Raw genomic sequence first — 26665 nt, 5'->3', positions numbered from 1 at the left:
TGATCAAAATGGAAAATAATTGGTTTTGATTCTAAAGGAAAGAATAAAATAGTACTTCTCAGGATACGTTTCACTTTATAAGTACCTCTCTTATTTAGTGAATGGTTGAAAAATACAATCAAATGAAAAAAATATATAGGTATATACCTTATCATGTTTATGTGATTGATATATTTACCTGGCTGAGGAAATAGTGTAATTGCCAAAAAATAATCACAAACTTAATACTTTTGTAGATTTTTAAAAATTTACTTATGTATTGAAGTATAGTTGATTTACAATGTTTCAGGTATACAGAACAGTGATTCAGTTATATATATATATACACACGTATCTGTATATATTCTTTTTCAGATTCTTTTCCATTATAGGGTATTACAAGATACTTAATATATTTCCCTGGTTTTAGATCTTTCTTTTCTAGTATATGTATTAAATACTATAAATTTCCTTCTGCGCACTGCATTCACTGCATCCCATAAGCTTGATAAGCAGTATTTTCATTTTCATTTTAGCTCAATATAAATTTTATTTCAAAAACTCTTCTTTGATGCCTTAGTTATTTAGAGGCGTGTTGTGTAATTTCCAATATTTGGGGATTTTCCAGCTATCTTTCTGTTATTTATTTCTAGTTTAATTTCATTGTGGTCTGAGAGCATACTTTGTGTGACACATATTCTTTTAAATGTGTTAAGATGTGTTGTACAGCCTAGAATGTAGCCTATTCTGGTTAACATTTTGTTTGAGCTTCCTGAGCTTCTACGTGAGGTTAGTGTTTTATGTGTTGTCTCTTGTGATTGGATGAAATACAAAACTGTCTTTCAGATCCAGATGATAATGGCGCTATTCAATTCAACTATATCCTCACTGATTTCATGCCTGCTGGATCTGTCCATTACCAATAGAGGGGTGCTGAAACTGCAAGTGTAATAGTGCATTTATGTCTCTTTCTCCCTGCAGTTTTACCTGGTTTTGCCTCATGTACTTTGATGCTCGTTTGTGAGGTTCAGACACAGGATTGTCGTGTCTTCTTGGTGAGTTGACCCTTTATCATTATGTATCCCTGAAAATTTCCTTGTTCTGAAGTCTGCTTTGTCTGAAATTAAAATGGCCATTCCAACTTTCTTCTAATTAGTGTTAGCACTGTGTATCTTTCTCCGTTTTTAATCTGGGTCTTTATAATTAAAGTGGGTTTCTTGTAAACAACATGTAATTGGGTCCTATATGTTACTCACTCTGTCAGTCTTTATCTTTTAATGGTGTATTTAGACAATTCACATTTAAAGTGATTATTGATAGTGGTGGATTAATATGTACCATATACTTTTTTCTATTTGTTGCCCTTCTGCTTTGTTTTCTTTTTTTGTCTTCCCTCCTTTTTTCTGGCTTTAATCAGGGATTTATATGATTCTATTTTCTCTCCTCTCTTAGCATATTAATTATACTTTTTAAAAGATTTTAAGGGTTTCCCTAGAATATGCAGTAAACATTTATAACTATTCTAAATCCGCTTTCATATAACACTATACCTCTTCACAGGTAGTGCAGGTTCTTTATAATAAATTATTCCCAGTTCCTCCCTCCTGTCCCTTATAACATTGCTGTCATTCATTTCACTTACCCATAAGCTATAATCACCCAACTTATTGTTGCTATTATTATTTTGAAGTGAACTATTAGATGAATTAAGAACAAAAATAAGGTCTTATTTTTACTTTCATTTATTCCTTTTCTCACGTTCTTCCTTTCTTCATGTAGATCCAAGTCTCTAACTATATCATTTTTCTTCTCTATGAAGAACTTCTTTTAACATTTCTTCCAAGGCAGGTCTACTCATGAAAAATTTCCTGTTTTTGTTGTCTGAGAAAGTCTATTTCCTCTCCACTTTCAAAGGATAATTACACTGGATACAGAATTCTACATTGGTGGATTTTTCTTTCAGCACTATAAATACTTCATTCCACTCTTCTTGTTTGCATGGTTTCTGAAGAGAGAAGTCTGATGTAATTCTATTCTTGCCTTGCCATAGGTAAGGTATATTTTTTCTTCCAGCTTCTTTCAATATTTTTTTTTGTCTGATATTCTACAACTTGAATATGATACACCCACATGTAGATATTTTTGTACTTATCCTGTTTGGTGTTTTCTGAGCTTCTTGAGTCTCTGGTTTGGTATCTGCCATCAATTCTGGAAAATTCTCAGCCACTATTACTTCAAATAATTCTTCTCGCTCCTCTCTTTACTGTCTGGTATTCCCATTACTTATATTTTACACTTTTTTGTAATTTTTTCATAGTTCTCGAATATTGTTCCTTTTTCAAAAAAAATCTTTTTTCTCTTTACACTTAAATTTGAGATGTTTCTATTGACATATCTTCAAGCTCATAGGTTATTTCTCAGCTGTGAAAAGCATTCTTCATTTTGTATTGTTTTTGTTTTCCAGCAGCTTCTTCTGATTCTTAGAGTCTTCATCTCTCTGCTTATATTACACATCTGTTCTTGCAAGTTGTAAACTTTTTCGAGTAGCGATCTTATCATGTTAATTATTTTAAGTACTTTAAATTCCCAGTCTGATCATTCCAAAACCTCTACCATATCAGAGTCTGGTTCTGATGCTTGTTTTATCTCTTCAGACTGTGTTTTTTTCTTGCCTTTTAGCAAGCATTCTAATTATTTACCAGCCACACATGATGTATCAGATAATAGGAACTGAGGTAAGCAGGTCTTTAGTGTGAGGTTTTATGTAAACATGGCCAAGAGTCGGGCTGTGTTTACTGTTTGCTGCGTCAGAGGTTCCACTTTCCTTTAACATCCTTTGTTCTGTCTGCTGTCTGCCCTTGTGTTTACTTAGAAACTCCTTTCTGAATGGTGTCTGTGTCCTGAAGCTCTCTCAGTTGTAATCCACTGTTATTGTACTGGAGAACTTTTAATAGATCGTAAGGTATTGGGAAGGAGAGGCGTTCTATAATCTTATGATTGAATCTCCCTTTTTATCCGGCAGGAATCCCCAGGCTATTACCTTCAGAATAGTTGTTCAGCTTTTTTCTTGTTGTGATGACAGGCATGACAAACTTCCAGCACCTTCAAATGTCCAAGTAGGAAGCAGCAGTTCTTTTTTTCCCTCATGTGAGACAGGGTAGAAGAGGCACAAGTTATCTAATTGTTCTCCCTGGAGGTCAGATGGAGCTCTGATATTGAAGTTTCCCTTGAGGGCTAGCCTTTGTTTCAGGAAAAGGAAGCTTTGGGTATACTTCAAAATGATTGCTTTCTCCCTCCCCTTGCCAGAGGCAAGAGAGAATTTTTCTCTGATCTTCACAGGACAACCTTGTGGGGCTCCTGAAGGTAAAACTCTGGAAAGTGTGGGTGCTCCCCTAAGGCTGAGTCCTTGCTCCCCCAGAGTTTTCCATTCTCAATTAAGTCCACCCTCAGTCTCCAGCTATTCACAGATCACAGATTAAGTGTCTCCACCCATGACTGGCTCTTGTTCCTAGTCAGCTGGGATTGTCTTGAATTCATTCACCTATTTCTTCAGTTTTCAGGGAGGTGATTTGTCCTGGATTCTCTGGTAGATGTAAGAAGAATTGTTGATTTTCAGTTGGTTCAGCTTATCTCTTGTTGTGATGGCAGCAGTGACAGTTTCCAAGATCTTCATGCATCAGAGTGGAAACCTGAAGTCCTAATAATAATATTTTATATCCATTATATCTTTTGATGACATGAAAGGGTGCCAGTGAAAGATTAGTCGATCTAAGAAAGAAATGGAAAATTTTATTCAAGCCAGTCTTGAGGATTATAACTGAGGAAGAGCATCTCAGAAAGCTCTAAGAACTATTGTGCCCATTAGAAGTCAAGGCACAGTTCTCTAAGTGTTTTCAGACAGAGGGCTGTACATCAAGTGACATATTACTGGCAGTTTAGATGATCCAGATCTAATCGGCATCGTGGTGGGACATGTGATCCCCTACAAGGTCAGGAAGGAATGTTGTCTTTTAAGGAGCTGTCTTGTTAATGCTGGGAGAATGTTGCTCGTTGTGGTTGAGCAGGTATTCCTACAAATGGGGGAGGTCTGGCCGGTGCATAATGCGGATACACAATGCATAGTGCCGGGAGAGAGGGGGCCAAAGGTCAGAGAAGGCTTTTTCATGTTTAAATTTTTCTTGTCTTGCCATTAAATACAAATTTTTATTTCACAAGGTTGCGGAGCACAGGCTCCGGACGCGCAGGCTCAGCGGCCATGGCTCACGAGCCCAACCGCTCCGCGGCATGTGGGATCCTCCCTGACCGGGGCACGAACCCGTGTCCCCTGCATCGGCAAGTGGACTCTCAACCACTGCGCCACCAGGGAATCCCCACAGATCTTATTACTGGCATTTAACCTACAAGAAAACGGAGGCTGAAGGAGATTAAATAACTTTCCCAAAGACAAAGGGCCAGTAGATGAAGCATAACCCACATCTTCTAGACCTGCCAACACAGACATGTATGTTCAATCATTCATGCACCTGAAGCAGTGTGAAAGGAAAACTTCCATGTGAGAGAGGATCGTCCACATTTCAGTTGGCTCTGTGGCCCGATATAAAAAGCCCTGCCCTGGGATATTCCATAATAAATGTCCTCCAGCCTGACTCAGACCCCAGCTCCCGTTTAGATTTTAGGGAATTCACAACAGTGGGAGTCTCAGCTTCTCAGTATGAATCTGGAGCAAGAACTAACCACGTGACCATTCACCGAGGTCTCTTGCAATCACAAAATGAAGCAGTGCTAGGCTGCATTTAGGCTCCATATTTTTGGAAGAGAGAGTTTGTCTATGTGTGTGTCTGTGGGTCTGTGGGTCTGGATATGTGAAAGAGGAAGTTATTTCATTACAATTTTTCTGAACTGCTAAATTAAGCCTCTCCCTTAAGTGAAAAGCCTTAGCTTCTTTGATTCTTTAAATGACATGACACGTTACCTTCCCACCTGCTTAAATACACTATAGCTTATGAATGTGAATAATATTTAAAGCAGGACTTCCTTCCAGGATTTCCTCTGCCTTCGGATTTTCCTTATGTTTTCTCGTGGTAACTCCACAACCATTACCAACCACTGCAATGTCTCCGTGTGCAATGTCACTTCCTCAGAGAGGCCTTCCTTGACCTCTTAGACAGGACAGAACCCAGCACTTCCTCTTTCTGAACCTACATGTTCATATCTGTGTCCCTCGCTATTCTGGAATCTTCATGAGGGTGGACTCTGCATACGTCACAGCTGCACCCCCAGGGCTGACAGTCTAGGATGGACCTTTCTGCAGGATAGAGATGTTCTATCATCTGCAAGTGATTGCTGAGCACTTGAAAAGTACAAGTGAACTACTGAATTTTTAATCCCAATTTAAATTTAAATAGCTATAAGCTGCTAGTGGCCACATATCAGACCACTAGAGGAGGACTAGAGCAATGTTTCTCAAAATCTAAATCAAGCTGTCAGGAATCTGCTTCTTGATCCATGCTCCGGTAATTCTTACCAGCAGTAAAATGTCACAACTGCTGGTCTAGAATGGGCTTCTCAATCCTGGCTTCACATTAGACCCACCTGGAGGAGGTTTTAAAAGAGAACAGTGTCCCAGCCACACCCCTAGAGATTCAATTTCAGTTGGTCTGGTGTGGGGTTCAGGTATTAGTATTTTAAAAACGAAACAAGACAGAAACTCTCCCCTGGAGGCCGTTACAGGCAGTCAGGCTTGAGCATCTAGAAGATCTGTTCTCACTTGACCCTCAGAATAGACCAAATAAATACACAGATAAACGGTCTGGGGGCGTTTATAAAGGATTAGTGATTACAAGTGAAATCTTGTGATGTCCGAAGAGATAATTAGTGACATTAGTGGTTCAGATGAATTTCTTGACGTTCCATGAAAAAAAAAAAATTCAGCTTTAGATAATCTCTAACGACTGTGTGAAATTCCTTGTCCTTTTATCCATAAACGGTACAAATCATACCAAGCTCTGGGACATCTGGAGAGGGTGACACGCTCAGAGTTCCCTAAGCAATCATCTCTTAAAATACACAAAGGCCTCTCTAGTTTGCAGGTTGATTGACAGAGGGCCTGGTGACTTCACGTGGAGTCACATGACCGTGCCCTGCCCAGCAGCTGGAAGAAGGTGTTTTCCAACCTGCCGCTCCGGGCAGGTCCCGGGTCTCCTTTGCTAAGTCCTCCCCGTTCCTCCCCGCTCCAGGTGCGTCGGTCACCGTCTCGGCGGTAAGGAACGGCGCCCGGACTAGCGCGGGAACGTGGGTGCCGGAGTCCCGCCCTCCCCTCCTGCAGGTGCACAGGTAAGGGTCCCGCAGTAAGTCCAGACTGGCCGGGTGCCGGGCGCAGAGGGCATCAGGCGGGTGCAGGCTGGGCACCGGCGCGGGAGGCGGCCGCGCGGGTGCAGAGCCGAGGGAATTTCAGCCCCGGCCCTGGGCGCGGCGAGGACCGCAAGTCAAGGAAACCCGAGCAGCTTTGCAGGGGGAGTGTCTGATGATTTTTCAAAACATGCTCCTGATTGAAAAAAAAATCAAGGCTCAGAATAAGTAGATTCAAGCACTGCTAATTTTAGCCAAGACACTGGAGGAGCTTGCCAGGGGATTTGAGGAAATTAACATGAAACTAAAACCGAATCTTAGGCGAAGAGGAGCAAACAATATTGATCAGCACGTACTAAACGCTAACAAAAAGGTCTCCGTAGAGAGAGGTTTACAGGAAAAGGTTTAAATTACTACGAGAGATTTAAGGGAGAAGCACTATTCAATGAAACAAAAGTACTAGAACAAAAATAAATGAATATAGTTTAACAATATATCAGCATATACTTACACATGTGAAAACTACTTTAGTCTAAAGTATATTAAGTTAATTTAAATTTTATTCAAAAGTAATTTGAGCCTTGTTAACTCAACAGGTTTGCATTTTTAAAAAACTGGGTCTAGTGTGTGCTAGAGTGATATTTTTTTCCTTTCCACAGAACTTCATTGATTTAGAATGAGGTAGATTCTTCCTTAAAGATAGTAAACATTGCCAACCCACAATGAAATCAGATCACATACTTCCTGAAATGTACCAGAGGGGCATGCAATAAACTTCATTTATCTGCAGGTAATAACTAAGTAACACTGGCTGATGTTCACTCAGCAGTCAAAATGCAGTGTATGCACCGTGATTAGCACACCAGATTATTCTTTCAAGGAAATCTGAGAGGTCTAGGGTTGTCAGTATTCTTCAGTGGAGACATCATCTTGCTCATGTTGCAATTTTTTTAAGCGTAGGCATTCTCTTCGCAATGTGCTTATAGAGGGCTTTTTTCCTTAGCTGATTTTAGTTCAAATGGAAACAAAATAAGTTTCTTAGCTGGACTTAATCACATGTCCTTAGTCCTGTGATATCCTTCCTGGATACCTCCTGCTCCTCTGACCTATTGCAGCTCTGGTATTTTAGCAACAATCCACTAGCTTGACCCTTGAGCCAAACCCACGTAAGCTATTGAGGGAAGCCACAGGGCTGAAACTTTCTTTGCATCTAATAGTAAGCCTATTATTATTTTTACTGAAGTAGTGTTACTGTGTCAGTGTTTAAATGTCTTAGCATCTCTTCCTCAACTATGGTCTTAACAGCATTTTGTTTTAAGAAAACACACAAAATTTTAAATAGATATCTTTTTTGCTAAAATTTATTCATCAATTTGAAGTTATTCCTGTTTTGGGTTAAACTATGTTTAATAATACCAAAGAAGATATATTGTAGGTAGTTGTATATTTGACAATTCTCTGCAAAGAACCCATAAGGAACAATACGTGAAAAAAAAATGCAACACCTTAAATGTAAATATTTATCATTGTAAAATAAAATAATAAGGAAAGGTAATTTCAGGTGTACTTTGTTCAATACACATCCACAAGAGGTTATCACTATAATATTAAATTTGGGGAAAAAACCCACTAGATTATTTTAAATTCCATTCCAGAAGATTTATGTAGAGAAGTGAATGTATCAAAAGATCAGTGTGCAAACTGATTTCACAATGGTATTGTGGCATGACTCTGGTTACCTCCTGGGTTAAAAATGACTGTGTTATCTTTTTCTCATGTAGCTTGTACAACTAAAAAAGTGAATTATGCTCAACACGCTTTTCCAAATGTCATCTTATGAAAAATGTCTGGTTCTTAGCTATCTGGGTTTTGGTCCTTTAGGAAGCTAGCACTTTTTAATAAGCTCAGCAGTGTTGTCCAGTAGAATTTTCTGCAATGATAGGCGTGTTCTACGTATAACCTGCTCTGTCCAGCGTGGTAGCTGCCGATTGTATGCAGCCGTTGAGCACCTGAAATGTAGTTAACTTAGCGAAGGAGCTGAGTTTTCTTCTTTTACTAAATTTTAATGAAAAGTTAGTTACCCGTATGTGACCAGTGGCTCCCGGATTGCACAAGCATCTGACTAGCTGTTCCCCTTTGTTCTGCTGGCTGGTTGATAGTATTGCGCAAGACACAACTGCTGATCTAGTGCTGTCGGGGAGTCCTGAAGGTATTTTTCAACAGCCTTCATCTGGAAGGGATTTAAGAGATATGTTTTTTTCATTTCATTTTTAATGCCATTTGTTGCTTTGTTTTCATATTACGAGCAATACACGTTCACTGCAGACTACCAGAAACACATAAAAGCGTAACGTAAAAATTTGCTATCTCCCATAATCCCCACCCTCCAGAGATAACTATTTTAGCATTTTGACACATTTCCTCCCAGTGTCTACCTATTTTTTTTTTCAATTGAGGTATACTTGACCTACATCACTCTGTTATTTCCAGGTGCACAATACAGTGGCTCGATATTTCTGTGCATTACAAAAGGATCCCTACAATAAGTCCAGTTGCCATCTGTCACCACACAAAGTTATTACAATATAATTAACAACTTTCCCCTCACTGCACATTTCATCCTTATCCCTGGGACTCATTTATTTTGTAACTGGAAGTTTGTCCCTCTTAACTCTCTCACCTATTTCACTCACCCCCCGACCCTGTTCCCCTCTGGTGACCACCTAGTTGTTCTCTGTATCTAGGACTCTGTTCTTTGTTATGTTTGTTCCTTTGTTTTGTTTTTCAGAGTCCACATATTAGTGAAATCATATGGTATTTATTTTTCTCCATATGATTGATGTCACTTAGCCTAATAGCTTCTAGGTCCATCCATGTTTTCACAAGTGGCAAGATTTCCTTATTTTTATGGCTGAGTAATATTCCATGTTGTGTGTGTGTGTGCATGCATGTGTGTGTGTGTGTGTGCGTGTGTGTGTATATATATATGTGCATGTGTGTGTGTGTGTGTGTGTGTGTGTATCACATCTTCTTCATCCATTCATCTGTTGCTGGGCACTTAGGATGCTTCCATATCTTGACTGTTGTAAACAATGCTGTAATGAATAGAGGTGTGCATATATCATTTTGAATCAGTGTTTTAGTTTTTCTTCAGAATGATACCAAGAAGTGGATTTTCTGGATGGTATGGTAGTTCTACTTTTAGTTTTTTTGAGGAACCTCCATACTGTTCTCCATAGTGGCTGCACCAATTTACATTCGCACCAACTGTGTAGAAGGCTTCCCTTTCTCCATACCCTCTCCAGCATTTGTGATTTATAGACTTTTTGATGATGGCTGTTCTGACAGGTGTGCGGTGATATATCATTGTGGTCTGATTTGCATTTCTCTGATGATTAGTGCTGTTGAGAATCTTTTCATGTATCTGTTGGCCAAGGGTGTGTCTTCTTTGGAAAAATGTCTATTCATATCCTCCGCCCATGTTTTAATTAGGTTATTTGTTTTTTGATATTGAGTTTTATGAGTCCTTTGTATATTTTGGATATTAACCTATTATGAGGTATATCATTTGCAAATATCTTCTCTGATTTAGTAGGCAGCCTTTTCATTTGATTGGTAGTTCCCATGCCGTGCAAAAACTTTTTAGTTAGAGTAGTCCCATTTGTTTTTGTTTTTTAAAGATTTGTTTATTTATTTATTTTTGGCTGTGTTGGGTCTTCGTTGCTGTGTGCGGGCTTTCTCTTGTTGCGGCAAACAGGGGCTACTCTTCGTTGTGGTGTGCAGGCTTCTAATTGCGGTGGTTTCTCTTGTTATGGAGCACGGGCTCTAGGTGTGCGGGCTTCAGTAGTTGTGGCACACAGGCTCAACAGTTGTGGCTTGCGGACTCTAGAGCAGAGGCTCAGTAGTTGTGGCGCACAGGCTTAGTTGCTCCGCGGCATGTGGGATCTTCCCAGACCAGGGCTCAAACCCGTGTCCCCTGCGTTAGCAGGTGGATTCTTAACCACTGCGCCACCAGGGAAGTCCCCCATTTGTTTTTTTATTTTTGCTTTTGTTTCCCTTGCCTGGAGAGATAGACTCAAAAAACTATTGCTAAGGCCAGTGTCAAACAGTGAACTGCCTATGTTTTCTTCTAGGAATTTTATGGTTTCAGGCCTCACATTTAAGTCCTTAATCCATTTTGAGTTTATTTTTGTACATGGTATGAGAAAGCAGTCCAGTTTGACTCTTTTTCATGTAGCTGTCCAGTTTACCCAAAACCGTTTATCAAAGAGGCTTTATTTTCCCCATTGTATATTCTTGCTTCCTTTGTCATAGATTAATTGACCACATGTGTGTAGATTTATTTCCGGGCTCTCTATTCTTTTCCATTGATCTATGTTTCTGTTTTGGTGCCAGTACCATATTGTTTTGATTACTGTAGCTTAGAAGTATGAAATCAGGGAGCATGATAACGCAAGCTTTTTTCTTTTTTCTCAAGAAAGAAAAAAGCTTGTGTCATCTTTGATTTCTTTCATCAGTATCTTATAGTTTGCTGAATATGGGTATTTTTGCCTCCTTAAGTAGGTTTATTCCTAGGTATTTTATTCTTTTTACACGATAGTAAATGGGATTGTTTACTTAATTTTTCTTTGTGTTCTTTTGTTGTTAGTGTATAGCAATGCAAGAGATTTCTGTATATTAATTTTATATCCTGCAACTTTACCAAATTCATTGATTAACTCTAATAGTTTTCTGGTGGCATCTTTAGGATTCTCTATGTACAGTATCATGTCATCAGCAAACAGTGACAATTTTACTTCTTCTTTTCCAATTTGTATTCCTTTTATTTCTTTTTCTTCTCTGATTGCCGTGGCTAGGACTTCCAAAACTATGTTGAATTATAGTGGTGAGAGTGGGCACCCTTGTCTTGTTCCTGATCTTAGAGGAAATGCTTTCAGTTTTTCACCATTGAGAATGATATTGGCTGTGGGTTTGTCATATATGGCCTTTAGTATGTTGAGGTAGGTTCCCTCTATGCCCACTTTCTGGAGAGTTTTTATCATAATTGGGTGTTGAATTCTGTCAAAAGTTTTTTCTGCATCTTTTGAGATGATCATATGGTTTTTATTCTTCAATTTGTTAGTATGGTGTATCAGCTATTATTTTTTTAAATATGTTTTTCGCCCCTTTTCTCTCCCTTCTCATTCCTACACCCCTTAATGTGAATGTTAGTGTGTTTGATGTTGTCCCAGGGGTCTCTTAAGCTATCCTTCTTTGTTTTATTTCTGTTTTCTGTTTAGCTTGGGTGATTTCCACTGTTTTGTCTTCCAGTTCGATGATCCCTTCCTCTATATCATCTAATCTACTGTTATTTTTTTCTAGTGTATTTTTTATTTCAGTTATTGTGTTCTTCACCTCTCTTTGGTTCTCCTTTGTATTTTCTAACTCATTGTTAAAATTCTCACTGTTTCATCCATTCTTTCCTCAAGTTTGTTGAGCATCTCTCTGATCATTACCTAAACTCTGTATTGGGTAAATTGCTTACCTTCACTTCACTTAGCATTTCTTGTGGAGTTTTATCTTGTTTTTTCATTTTGAAAATATTCCTTTGTCACCTCATTTTTCTGGTTCTTTGTTTTTGTTCTTCTCTGTATTAGATAGGCTGGTTATATTTTCTGATCTTGGAAAAGTGGTCTTAAGTAGTAGACATCCTATTCATCCCAGCAGCACACTCCCCGCTGGTCACCAGAGATGTATTCTCTAGGGGTGCTTCTCATATGGGCTGCATGAGTCCTTTTGTTGTGTTAGGGCCAACTACTGTGGGTGCACTGGAAGGTGTGGCTGGCCCTCAGCCCAGTTGATTGCCAGGCCCTGCCTAGTGCAGAGGCTGCTGGCCACTGGTGGAAGGGGCCAAGTCCCAGGATGGCTGGCTATGGGGACCATGTTGTCCCAAGGCTGGTGCCCACTCACTGGTTGGTGAGGCCAGCTCCTAATGCAGCTGGCTGAAGTGCACCAGGGGGTCATGTGTCTAGTGCCAGCCCAAGTATGGAAGCAGAGACTCCGCTCTTAAAGAGAGAATGCAAAGTCTCACATGCTGTACTAGTGGTCTAACACTAGCTCCATGACCCCTAATGCAGAATCAAGTCCTGGGGTGGCTAGCTGCAAGCCAGGGGGTCCTGGAGCTAGTCTTGTCCTGCTGATAGGCAGGACCAGGTTCTGCAGATACTGGGGACTGGGGAGGGGGGCCACCTATGGCTTCTGCTGGCTTGCTAGTGGGTTGGACTAGTCTCTGCACTGCTGGCTGCTTGGCCTCGGACATCACAGGACTGGTGACAACTGGCCTTTGGGTGAGGCCAGATTCCAGTGCTGATAGGCTAGTGGGAGGACTTCAAAATGGTGCTTGCTAGCACCAGTGCCCTAGTGGCAGCATGAGCTCCTGAAAATGGCTGTTGCCAACATCTGTGACCCCAGGGTGAGAACTGCTTGCCTCCTGCCTCTCCAGGCGACTCTCCAAGATCAGCAAGAGGTCTGACCCAGGCTCCTTTCATATTACTGCCTCTGCCCTGGGTCTTGGAGTGTGTGAGATTTTGCATGCACCCTCTAAGAGCAGAGGCTCTGTTTCCTACAGACCTCTGGTTTTCCCAAATGCAAGTCTCACTGACCTTCAAAGCTAGAAGTTCTGGGGACTCATCTTCTCTGTGCAGGATCCCCGGTCTGGGGAGCCCAATGTGGGGCTTAGACCCCTCGCTCCTTGGGGAAATCTCTGCAATTGTGATTATCCTACTGTTTGTGGTCACCTACCCATGGGTGTCGGTCTCGACTCTACTGTGTCTTCACCCCTCCTCCCATCACCTTGTGGTTCCTTCTTTATATCTTTAGTTGCAGATGATCTTTTCTGCTAGCCTTCAGGTCATTTTCATTGATAGTTTCTTTGTAAATAGTTGTGATTTTGGAAGGAGGTAGGCTCAGGGTCTTCCTTCTCCACCATCTTGGTCACCTTCAAGAGATTGTTAAAGAGATCTTTAGGAGATTCTTCTATCTGTTCAGTTTTTTAAAAAGTCACAAATATAATTTCACGAACTATTTAAACTAATACACACCTAGGTGGTGCTACTGTTGAAGAAAAGTGCCTTTACCTCTAGGGGATCCTGAGTATATAGCAACAATACAACTTAAATGTGCCCTTAAGCTCGTGTTAAATAGTAGAACAGCTTGTGCTCAGAAGGCACTGATAGGTCTCAAAGTCTTCACCCGTGCTTTGTCATTGACTTGTCACAACAACCAATTGAACTGAACAGGATCCTGGTCCACAAATCTTCATGATACAATCTACCCACACAGAAGAATTTCTTTACAATATCATACAAATTGTATCCAGGTTTTGGAAGAAGTTAGGTTTTCAAGCTCTGAAGACAAATTTTGCTTGTTTTATTGTTTGTTTTGTAGGTCAGTGATCAAAAAATATTTGTTGCCAACATAACTGAAAAAATGAATGAATGAACATGGGGTGTGAATGTAATACATAATTTCATAATGTCTTAACTTTTTATCTGGAAGGACTCTTTCCGTACTTTTGACAAACTCAATAAGTATCATGTATTGATGACAGTTTGCTCACAGATTCACAACTTTTTAATTGTTTCATTTTTATTCCTTTTATTTCAGAAGCTCTTGAAAAGTACATCAAGTTGAAAGTGAACCAGCTTGCTCTCGGGCAGGACCAGAGCCATGAGCAATAATGGAACAGACCTCACCACTGGTTTCATCTCCTCTATTGTAGCCATCCTTTTGTTTGGCTCAAACTTTGTACCACTTAAAAAATATGAGACTGGCGATGGTAGTTATGTTTCCTTCATTGTTAGTCTTAAATTAATTTTAAATGTGAAGTTCACTTTTTCTGTCTTTTTTAAATGATGGCTATAAAAATGAATTTTGCTGTACCTGAAGCCAAATGAATAGAGCTTAAAAAAAATCATTTGGCAATGCCCATGCCATGTTATCTGACTGCTAGTCAGTATAGGATAACCTTAAGATTGTGTTTCATCATAAAGCTAGGATGGGGAAAGCCTTTTAGCCATATCTGTTATGTTTAGAAAAGAAGGAAGTTAGCTCTACTGATAACACTTGTTTTGCAAACACAAATTGCCACCACAATTGATATAATAGAAAACAATTTGCACATAACACGAAATCTGTGTTTGCCTATGAGCAATGTTGACTCTGACAAACATTAGGTGAACACAGAAAACTGCACCCAGATGAACAAAGATGCATAGCAATGCACAAAATGTGCTCACACACACCCCTTCACACAACCACCAGGTCTGTTACACCACACCCTTACACATCTGGTGTTCAAACCCTCATTCACCACCTTCCCAATAATTCACAAGCTACAGCACTTCTGACATCCATTTGCATAAGCCAACTTCAGATCTTTTTTAAGGTAAAGTTCCATATTTATTGCAGCATTTGTGAATGTCTTAACCACTTAACCAGTGTAAAACTGCACTACCATCTTCTTAGGCTCCTATCTTTTCTTAATAAGTTGTTGATGGAGTTTCTGAGTGTTGTGTCCTTAGCCCCATTTCCCCCCTAAGCTCTGCAGGCTTTATCACATGATTTTACACAGTACGGTGATGTTTAGGAACACACATGTCACATTATGGTAGAACTGACTGTAATGTGAATTATAGGGAAGGAGAAGCAGTAGTTGTTTTTATCTACCTGCCTTTCCTGTTAAAGCCAGGAGGAGAAATTGGAGATGTTATGGTGAAAGCCTGGTGGGAGGCATTGTGTTTTCACTCCAATTTATGTCTTTTTTTTTTTTCAACTTTATCTCAGCCTTTTTTCTTATGTCTTTATACCACTAAGACAATAGAGTTACAAATCCTTTCCCTCCAGAGCCTTTCTTCTTCTCCCCTTTGGAGTTAGAACAGGAATGAAAAGTGCTAAAAAAAAAAATAACAAAAAACATACTAAGGGTTAGAGGACCTGACTTTTGGGTGTTCTACAAGAACTGTGTGATCCCAGACAAACCTTATCCACTCTTTTGTTCTCAGTTTCTCTTTTGTAAAATGAAGTTTCCTTTCATCTCTGTGTTCTTACTTTTTTGTCTTAGAGGTTAACAGCCTTTTTTTCTCTCCTCCACCGTGAGATTGAATAGAAATAGGGAAAATTTTCCAATAGAGTCAAAAGTGCTACACTGAGTTATAACTACCTTAGTATTTTTTCCAATGTCGATGTTTTCTGTATCCTTTTAATCCCTAAACCCTCCTTCTAAGCCTCAGAAAAGCACAGATACACCTCATATCACCATGTGACCTTCAAGTAGCTAGCAGAGCATAGGAAGGGGAGTAGCCCTGACCTAGAAGGCTAATTCTCAGGTCTGGAATGTCTGACTCAGTGCAGACACTCAACTCCAAGTGCATGAGACCTACATATGGCCATAAAGGACTTTATGTTTATCCCAAAATGGCACATACGATCCCCAAAGTTTTAAATTACTATCATGCTATTGTGAAGTTCTTAATGCCTTGTCTTTGGTGAGGAATGGCACTAAGTATAGCATCTGAATAAAAGTATATAGTCTTGGTCTTGCCAACATTCTTTGGTAGAAAATTTTTGATCCCTGTTAAGCCGGAATGCACAGTGTAGAGCAAGCTTTGGAGTCCAGTTGAGTTTAAATTCCAGTTTTACAGACTGTTAGCTATTTGGACAAGTTGCTTCATCTCCGGTTCATTTTCTGTCTTTGAATTAGGGTTAATTATGATGCATAGTAGTTACAAGAAATATAATAAACATGTAAAGTGCCTGGCATAGAGGCATGCAATAAATTGTGACCATTACTATAATAATTCACTGATATTCCTAAGCGCACTAATTCCTTAGATCAGTTTGAACCAATGACACCAGTTTTTTTTTTTTTTCCAGGAATGTTTCTCCAGTGGGTACTTTGTGCTGCCATATGGTTGGTTGCCTTGGTGGTCAATCTGATATTACATTGCCCTAAGTTTTGGCCTTTTGCAATGGTTGGGGGCTGCATTTGGGCAACAGGTAATATTTGATATAATTTATTCTTTAATCACTTTATGCTATGATCCAAATAAATCTGGTTCATAGTAGAAGGAAACTAAATGAACAATTTAGTTTCTTTCATTTATATGCTCCATAAATATTTTTGGTACGTTTCCTGACTCTTTCCTTTTAATGATTTCTTTCTTAGTTCCTGGTAGATAATTGTGATAGTAAAATTATTACTATATATTATATGTATAATTATATAAAATTATTATAGGAAAAATGTTTCACTCACTATCTGTTCAAGCATAACTCATGTATTAGTTTAAGTGCTCTGGTCTTTCTTTCTTTCTCTCCCATTATGTTTGTCAGAAAATATTTATTAAACAGTCGTTTCTACTACTATCATCTTTAGGACTTGTCCTTAAAAGTAGACAAACACAGACACATTATCATTTCAAAAGCACTGGCAGAAAAACAAAAGCAAACAAAAACCTTCCCTCTGTTGCCTTCTCACTGTTGCCTGAAGTTATATAACTAGAATTTACACCTTTGCTTGGCCAATCAGGAATGCTTTTCTTCTATTAATATAAATACACCCCAGGAGAGTTTTCTTCTCTTTAGCAAAGAGAATCCCAACTATCAAGGCTCTCTAGAGGCAATTTGATTAAAAGCAAATGAATTTTTAAACGTTAAAAATGTATTAGGTAACTACTTAATTTGAATCTCTACAGAATTAAGTGATTTAGTGAAGATGATGAGTTGGAGGACAAAAGAGTTAACTTTTAAATTTCCACTAGAGTTGTAATTATTATAGCTCACTTATACCTTCGTATGCTTATGATTGTCATGTCTAATGGGAGAGGGGAACAGAGAAAGCAACCATTCATCCTGCAGATCTTGACAACCACCATAGTATCTCTATTCACCCAGCAGGTCCCACTGGGAGTCGGTGGGTTAGAGTCTAGTTTGAGAACTGCTGCAGACGGGGATGCTGTAGGTTACAGTAGCTGATTGAATGTGGGGAGCAGAGGAAAGGGAGGACCCAATGGTAATGTAGGGATTTTCTCGTAAGTGATTAGGAGAGTGATGGTGTCATTGACTTGGATGAGGAAAACGGGGAAGAGAACGTGTCCGAAAGGGAAAATAATGAGTTCAGCTGGGACCTTTTGAGCTGAAAGTTCCTGGTGTTGGAAATTTCTTTTTTTTTTTCTTTTTATAAATTTATTTACTTTTGGCTGTGTTGGGTCTTCGTTGGTGCATGCAGGCTTTCTCTAGTAGCAGCGAGCGGGGGCTACTCTTCGTTGCGGTGCCCAGGCTTCTCATTGCAGTGGCTTCTCATGTTGCGGAGCACGGGCTCTAGGCATGTGGGCTTCAGTAGCTGTGGCTCACGGGCTCCAGAGCACAGCCTCAGTAGTTGTGGCGCAGGGGCTTAGCTGCTCCGCGGCACGTGGGATCTTCCCGGACCAGGGCTCGAACCCGTGTCCCCTGCATTGGCAGATGGATTCTTAACCACTTAGCCACCAGGGAAGCCCAGGAAATTTCTTATCGAGACTAAAACTCTGGAGAAGGTCCAGGCTAGCACTGGGAGCATGTGACTCTAGCTGATAGCTGAAATCATGAAACTAGTCAAGTACCCAAAGAAGAATATAGCAAGAGGAGGGGTGTGTTCTAGGGAAAATATTCAGAGGGCATCTAAATCCGGAAGGTCTGATGAGAAAGAGAAGCCAGAGAAAGAGAGAAACAGGAGGGAACTGGGAGATGAAGAGATCTTGGAAACCAAGAGAGGGAACCTTTCCAGAGGAGATTGACTGAGACCAGACAGCCAGTCAAGAACTGGAAAGACGAACCATGAATTTAGTCCTGAGCACGAAGCACTGGGTGCAGGACTCCAGAAGACAAGTGGGTGAGCATGGGAGAGCAAAGTCTGGGCCGTACTGGGACAGGGACATCTGCCAGCGGTTGGCCCTGGTTCGAGTCGTAGGGGAAGGTCACTACCGATTTTATCATTGACCAGTTTCTGCAAAAAGACATAAAACAGAGACCTAGGCTAAGGACGAAGAGCATTGGTGCAGTTAGGCAAGGAGCTAATTCAACATTTTCTCTGTAGGATGTTGCCCTAAGCCTGGCTCTTTTAGCAGTCATAATCATGAGTTTAAATGCCAAAATATGTGGCTGTTTTATTTTTAAAATGACGAATTGTGCTTTACTAAGTTTGTCCAAATCCCATAAGCTTTTTTTTTTTCATTTTTATTAAATCTTTATTTTGTTTTATTTTTTAAAATTTTTATTGGGGTGTAGTTGATTTACAATGTTGTGTTAGTTTCTGCTGTACAGCAAAGTGAATCAGTTATACATATACATATAACCACTCTTTTTTAAGCTTCTGTTCCCATATAGATCATTACAGAGAATTGAGTAGAGGTCCCTGTGCTGTACAGTATGTCCTTATTAGTTATCTATTTTATATATAGTAGTGTGTATACGTCAATCCCACTCTTCCAATTTATCCCTCCACCCCCACTTACCCCCTGATAACCATAAATTTATTTTCTACATCTGTAACTCTATTTCTGTTTTGCAGATAAGTTTATTTGTAGCCTTCTTTTAGGTTCCTCATGTGAGCAATATCATATGATATTTGTCTCTGTCTGACTTACTTCACTTAGTATGATCATCTCTAGGTCCATCCACATTGGTGCAAATGGCATCACTTCATTCCTTTTTATGGCTGAGTAATATCCCATTGTATATATGTACCACATCTTCTTTATCCATTCCTCTGTTGATGGACATTTAGGGTGCTTCCATGGCTACTGAAAATGCAAATCAAAACTACAATGAGGGGTGAGCTGTGACAAAGCGAGAGAGAGGCATGGACATATATACACTACCAAACTAAGGTAGATAGCTAGTGGGAAGCAGCCGCATAGCACAGGGATATCAGCTCGGTGCTTTGTGACCATCTAGAGGGGTGGGATAGGGAGGGTGGGAGGGAGGGAGACGCAAGAGGAAAGAGATATGGGAACAGATGTATGTGTATAACTGATTCACTTTGTTATAAAGCAGAAACTAACACACCATTGTAAAGCAATTATACCCCAATAAAGATGTTAAAAAAAAACACAAAAAACTACAATGGGGTATCACCTCACACCGGTCAGAATGGCCATCATCAAAAAACCTGCAAACAATAAATGCTGGCGTAGATGTGGAGAAAAGGGAACCCTCCCATGAGCTTCAGCTGAAATTAAAATAAAAATTAATTCAATTGATAAACTTGTTTTCTGTATTGGAAATAACACCTTTCTTCTGTATATTTCATCTACAGGAAACATTGCGGTTGTCCCAATTATCAAAACCATTGGTTTGGGCCTTGGAATCTTAATCTGGGGATCATTTAATGCCTTAATCGGCTGGGCAAGCTCAAGGTAACACAAAGCAAAGTGTTTCAACTATGATTCTCTGCACTCACCCTCTGTGTAAGGCCAGTGCTAAGCATGGGACTAGCTGAGAGGAATAATGCTTGGTTCCTACCCTCACAGAGGCCACTACTGGTAAGGCATACACATAACATATGCTACCTTGAATTACTATTTCCCTTAAGTTCTAAAGAAGTGATCTGACACTCTGATCAAGATAAAGTAAAGAATTGTCTCTAGGGAACAAAGCAGGGAGAGAGAAAGGACACTGATATTTATGTTCCCTTTCTATGTGTGGCAGTTTGCTGGACATATTATATACATTATTCCCATCTCATTTTCACAACTGTATGAGGTAAGTGCTATCTTATAAGAGAACTGGCACACAAAGAAGATGAGGGACTTGCTGAAGTTCACAGAGCTAATCAGCCATGGTTCTAAAGCCCATATTCTTCCCTCTGGGGTCTGAGCCAGTGTCAGCAAACCCTGGTCCAGCTTCCCAGCCATTTTTGTAAATAAAGTGATATTGGAACACAGCCAAACACATCCGTTTAAGGAGTGTCTGCGGCTGCTTGTTCCCTATAATGGTAGAGGTGGGTAGTTGCAAGAGGCCACCTAGCCCGCAAAGCCTAAAATATGTACCCACTGGCCCTTAAAGGGAAAGTTTGCCAACCTGCAGCTCTAGAGCTGAGCTGTCCAGATCGGGTCACCGCAAGCCACATGTGGCCATGTGTATTTAAATTTAAATTAATTAAAATGTGACAAAGTTAAGCATCGAGTTCCTCGGCTGCGCTGGCCACGTGTCAAGTGCTCTATCACCGTATCTGGCGGAAGCTGCCCTATGGTCTGGTGCAGCCTGGGAACAGCTTCATCTTCTGAGAAGATCCTTTTGGACTGCACCACCCTAGGTCAGCATTAAGATGAACGTTCAAGTTGAGTTTGGGAAAATAAATAGAAAGGGGGCTTTCACTCTAACCTTGCTTTCCGGGCCCCTCTTCCCACTCAAAACACTACAACAACCTCAGTTATAACAAAGCCAGCTAAGTTCCAGTACATTCTTTCCTGTCCTTTCCTCATCCCCGCCCTGCTTTTTACAAGTGCTATTGTCTTTTTCCTGTCCTTGCCTCCTTTCTCTGGCCCTGGGTGGTTCACAGTGATGGTCGGTGATGATCAATACAACCTCAAGACATGGGGAAAAAAAAAAAAAAGAATTTAAAGGGATGCCAAAGAGCAGCGATCTTTAACCAAGCAGTTATTGAATCTATTTCAAGTATTATACAAAGTAGCAGTCAACTCACCAGCATTCAATTACCCACTTAATCTATTTTTTCTTCCTTCTTCCTTAGTCTTAATGAGAAAGGGACTTTTCTTTTAGACAAGTACTTTTACATATACTAGCTCATTTAATCTTAAGAAACCTGTACGTGAGGTGTAATTGGAGGTGTAATTGTCCCAGTTTTAAACATGGGAAATTGAGGCCCAATAAAGATAGTTAACTTATCCAAGTCACAGGTAGGAGGTGAGGGACCTAGGATTTCAATCCAGGAATCTGACCCCGAGTCCATGGCCTTAAACACTGTGATGAACACATATTCAACAATATCTTCTTTGATATGACTCTTTCCATTTCCAGGTTTGGCTGGTTTGGAATGGATGCAGAAGAGGTGTCAAAACCACTGCTCAATTACATCGGAGCCGGGCTGTCAGTAGTAAGGTACCTGGCCATTTTTATGATTTAACTCTTCTTCCCAACATTCAGGACACTTGTTAAAGATCCTGATGTGTGGACATTGCTTTACACCCACGTCTCATCAATCAACATGATTTTTTCTCAGATTCTTCATTTACATTGACAGGCATGGCTTCAGGGGACAGAAAGTATCAGCTCTGGGGTCAGGGGCCCCAGCCTCAGTGGTCAAAAGCTCTGAGACCCTGGGAAACCTTTTAGCTGCTGTGAAGCTTATTTTCATTATCTGTAATATTCAGAAAAATCATAGCTCATAAATGAGGATCAAATGGAGTTAAAGTATTTTGCGAACTAGAAAATGCTATAAGTCAACGTTATTCTGGCTTCCTGACGCTCTGAAATAGCCACTGATTCTCTCTTATTACTCAGGTATTCTTTGCCACTCAGTTTCCACTTTCCTGTCACGTCACTCAGCTCTTCTCAACCCGCTCACGTAACCACTCTCTCACCTGTGACAACACACACTCATGTAAATACCTGTTTGGGGATGTCTAGTTATATTCACTGGCTGAATGGAAGTGTTCAGCCCATAAAACCATCACAGAATTAGGTCACCTTAGATTCGGTCCCTTTTCCTCTCTAGACTCCATCTGTGTTTCCTGTCAGCGCCTCTCATAATGGATAGTATTGCCTGCGAAGGTTTTAGTCTTTTTTATTCTTCAGGGAAAGAACACTGTATTTCCCTTCCTCCTGCAGTTGATGGCTTTTCTCCAACCACATTCAGCAACAATCTCTTTGTCGTTGAAATGTTGCCTTAGAGAGTTCTTCCAGGCCAATCGGAGAGGAAATAACATTGATTCTTCTAAAATAGCAGATTCTTGACATTTTTGGTTAGAGGCAATTTTGTATATTTTGTACAATTCACAGAGCATTCAAGCTTTGAAGAGCTCTCTCAGAAAACATTTCTTTACGCCCCAAAATTGGAATGTAGAATGCCTTCGTCTTGACTTAATGATAATTTGAGGCCAATTTATCCACTCCATCAGGCTTTGTTTTTCTCCACGTTCCTTCTCCCTTTAGAAAGTGTACATTCTCTAAAATTACAAATTATTCACGTTCTATCACTTCTACTTGTGTGACCTTGGGCAAATCACTTAATTTCTCTAAACCTTGGTTTCTTCATCTGGGGATAAAGTGGGGCTAATAATTGCACCAGCCTCATAGGATATTTTGAGGATTAAATAAATATGTTCAGTGCTATGTGTAGGGCTAGACACATGGCTAATGCTCTATATGGCGGGTAATTTTAATTACAACAGTCACTCTTTTAATTAATAACTATTTCATGTTTGGTTACTGTTACCCCTTTGGGTCTATGTTGTCCAACTCAACAGTTAACTAGCCAGCGTGTCTGGGAGTCACCCAACTTAGTCTGGATCTTGGTCTGAGGCAGGAAAAGGCAGTGATCTCTTCTGTGGTGCATCCTGGCTCTCTTCTAAGTTTCTTTTGTTGACCTGAAACAAATAGACGGCCAGATTGTCCCCAGCAAAAATGGGTTTATTCAGGACCAGCAGAGAATTGCAGTTCAGGGTCTGCGACCATGGCGAGCCAGTACAAGTCCCTCACATCAAGGGAAGGAGAACGCTTTTATAGAGAACACAAGGAAGTTGGGAGGGTTATAGTAAACGAGGCGTCCACGGCTGTCCATTGGCTGAGGCCTGGCCAGGAAGGAAGAGGGGTCTGTCTCTTTCCCATTGGGCTCTGCTATGATCCCAGGGCATGTGAGCTCCTCATTCTGCTCTCTCGACTCTATTTAACTGAGTTTTCTGTTTGTTAATATTTTTTACCCTTTACTAAAAGGAATTTCTGGAACCTTTCCATTTTAACTCCGTTAAATCAGTTTGTTCTGAAAGGAATTCATTGAAATGACTTGGAGTTTCGTAGCCAGTATAAGGAAACTTGGAATCTGGTTACATTGGTTTAGGATGTTGCTTTTCTTTTTAAAATGGAAACAATTGCTCCCATCCTCTGGACAGTCAATTGTAAAGCATTGCTAAGGTCATGTCTAGCCTTACATCTTCCCTACGTGTTATCCAGGTTAAGTATCAGTCAGTTTCCATATCCAAAACCACCCCAGGCATCTTAAACAGCAGAGGATATAGCACAGGGAATTGTTGACAAAAAGTGTTATAAAGCCCAAAAGAGCAAAGGGAGAAGGTGGCATCACCCAAAGCCCCAGGGCACCCACCCCAGCTGGCACTGTGGGGAGAAATGTGTCTGCCCTGAGCTGCTGACACCCCTGCAGCCACCCAAGGCGAGATGATGCCCGACCCCACCCCACCCCCACCGCTGGCAAAGCCGGGATGAAGCACAATTTGGGCAAATGTAGTTTTCAGTCTTCTAGTCCCCATGGTTCAGGGTGGAAGTGGAGCGCATGCCAAGAAAAAAGTCCAGGACACTCTCTTAGACGTGCTTCAGTGAAGATCCAGGAGTCGGAGTTCTCAAGAAGACAGATTTCCTTTTCAATTAAAAAAAGGCTTTGAGGACTTCCCTGGTGGCGCAGTGGTTAAGAATCCACCTGCCAATGCAGGGGACACTGGTTCGAGCCCTGGTCCGGGAAGAGCCCACATGTCTCGGAGCAAATAAGCCCATGTGCCACAACTACTGAGCCTGCACTCTAGAGCGCTCAAGCCACAACTACTGAGCACACGTGCCACAACTACTGAGCACACGTGCCACAACTACTGAGCCCACGAGCCACAACGACTGAGCCTGTGTGCCACAACTACTGAAGCCCACGTGCCTAGATCCTGTGCTCCGTAACAAGAGAAGCCACAGCAGTGAGAAGCCCGCGCACCACAAGGAAGATCAGCCCCCACTCGCAGCAACTAGAGAAAGCCTGCGCACAGCAAGGAAGACCCAATGCAGCCAAAAATAAATAAATTAAAATTTTAAAAAAAAAGGCTTTGATTTATCCTTGAATCTACTCTCCGTTCTTTTCTCTACTTCCTTAACTTGCTTCCTCTGTAGAGTTGTGTTGTGAGGAAACCCAGATCTTTGATTCTAGCGGTTAGCTTTCTTCAGCGCCACAGTCCTTACGTAGAACTGCGGATCAGGCTAAACATCTCGACGTGCATGCCCCCCGGGTGCCTCCTACTCCGTCTCAGGTGGGGCTACCTGTGGAAGGGGACCCTGCCAGGTCAGGGTTTGTGCCAGCCCTGCACAAACCCTGGGCTGCTGGTTCCTTTCTATTTGCCCTCAACATTTCCCACTCAGAATTATTTTTCTTACTTTAGCCTTCCCTGAACACTGGTCCCTCTTCCTGCGTTCCTTCTCTCCGTAGAAGGTATTAGCCACAGTCATTCAAATTCAGAACCTCGGGCATCTTGAATTTTTTTTTCCTTTGTACCCGACCCCATATCAAATCCTGTAAAATTCTTTCTGAACCTTTCACAGGTTCCTCCTCTCCTTTCCCTCGGTCCCATACTACCTACCCACCTGTATACCATAAAAATCTCACATCTCAGTTCCCTAGTTCCATTCTTTCCTGTTGCCAGTATGACTTGCTTGTATCTGCTCTCAAATCAGGACATCACTCTTCTATTTAGGAAGCCCTGAAGGCTCCCCACTGGATTCAGAATAAATCTGTCTTGTTAATCCACCATGTCCTCCACAGTTAGAGATTCAGCACTTCTTCCTAGCACAGTTTCGCCCTGGGTTGTCAGTTCACTGACCCAGGATTACTTATCATACCCGACACTTCCTTCAGCCCCAAAAGCCCTTTCCTCTGCCTCCCTGAAATATCAGTTAAGATTTCCCATCCTGTATGAAGTTTTCTTGATTTTCTTCTTCCTAATTATCAATAGAATGGATCACCCCTAGTCTCCCATTGTATTTTGCACTTCTTCTATTACCCACATTCTCAGGGTCTGTGTTGTATTATTCAGACAACCCTCTTTATCCTTAAACTATGAGATCCTGTAGGACAAAGGCTGTTATTTTCTTTGTGCACCATTTCTCCCACCATCACTATCAGACTTCGCTGCACAGTGCTTGATATATAATAGATGCTTGTTGAAATCAGTTGTCAGTGTAGACACACACGTGAGTTTTACTAATAGTAAGTGTATAGGGTTGCAAATCTAGGGAAATTGGAAAGGTTGGAAGTATCGAGAAGTACCCTTGCGTATAACATATTGATTTATTTTTAAAGTTTCCCATGCTTTTGAAAGCATTCACAGACTCCATCATGGAACTTTGTGTTTGACACACTGTACCAAGTTCTTCAAGTCTGTAGCCCGGAAGACTTTGTAATCTATTTGGCTTTGTGTTCATATCCATAAGATACATCTCATTACCTTGTCCTAACTTAGTGCCACCAGATTCCCTCTTGACCTAATCGAGCTGGATTCTTCTTTCTGACTCACTCATTTCATGTCCAGTATACAGGATCAGACCACTGATTCCTTAGTCTTCATTTCTTCCTCATGCTCAGCACCCCATCTCCCATCCAATTTGTAGTGAAACTTCTCAACTAACGTATTTTGAGATTTTATCATGTGCCAAAAAATACCCCGAGAATTTTGTAGCCATTACTATTTAATTCTCATCACAGTTCTGTAAAGTGGGTATATCTCCATTTTTTATTTTATTTATTTATTTTTATTTATTTATTTAAAAAAAATTTTGGCTGCATTGGGTCTTCATTGCTGCGCGTGGGCTTTCTCTAGTTGTGGCGAGCGGGGGCAACTCTTTGTTGTGGTGCACGGGCTTCTCATTGCAGTGGCTTCTCTTGTTGCGGAGCCCGGGCTCTAGGCACACAGGTTTCAGTAGTTGTGGCTCGTGGGCTCAGTAGTTGTGGCACGTGGGCTTCAGTAGTTGTGGCTCACGGGTTCTAGAGTGCAGACTCAGCAGTTGTGGTACACGGACTTAGTTGCTCTGTGGCATGTGGGAGCTTCCCAGACCAAGGCTTGAACCTGTGTCCCCTGCATTGGCGGGTGATTCTCAACCACTGCGCCACCAGGGAAGTCCCTCCCCATTTTTTAGATGAAAAAAGTTGAGGGTCAGAGAGGTTAAGTGATTTGTTGGAGGGTCACACAGTTGTTTGAAGAAGCACTCTAGGGCTTTTCTCTGTGTCCTTCAAGTATATTTCTAACATATCATCCTCTATTGCTATTAGAAAAACAGATGGGTCTATACAAAGCAGAGGGTTTTCATGGTAACTTTGAGG

The 26665-nt window shown here is 40.8% G+C and overlaps 1 protein-coding gene across 7 annotated transcripts in view; it reads left to right on the top strand.

The window, feature by feature from the left end:
* The first annotated feature begins 880 nt into the window (after positions 1–880).
* Positions 881–26665, top strand: part of TMEM144 (transmembrane protein 144) — a 47757-nt gene continuing 21972 nt past the window's right edge. For 3 of the 7 annotated variants that reach the window (XM_060299881.1, XM_030865754.2, XM_060299879.1), the window contains exons 1-6: positions 881–1034; positions 6216–6312; positions 13972–14143; positions 16240–16362; positions 19658–19757; positions 21382–21462. In XM_060299881.1, coding sequence (XP_060155864.1) covers positions 14035–14143; positions 16240–16362; positions 19658–19757; positions 21382–21462 — 413 coding nt within the window. In that variant the 5' untranslated portion in view covers positions 881–1034; positions 6216–6312; positions 13972–14034. Of the gene's footprint in view, positions 1035–6215; positions 6313–6986; positions 7118–8817; positions 8871–13971; positions 14144–16239; positions 16363–19657; positions 19758–21381; positions 21463–26665 lie in introns of all 7 variants that reach the window. The other 4 variants (XM_060299876.1, XM_060299877.1, XM_060299880.1 and 1 more) reach the window with 4 other exon arrangements.

Source organism: Globicephala melas, chromosome 5 (assembly GCF_963455315.2).
Source record: "Globicephala melas chromosome 5, mGloMel1.2, whole genome shotgun sequence".
Taxonomy (NCBI): Eukaryota; Metazoa; Chordata; class Mammalia; order Artiodactyla; family Delphinidae; genus Globicephala; species Globicephala melas.
Note: the sequence above shows the minus strand (reverse complement) of the source record. Positions and strands in the feature narration are given on the sequence as shown.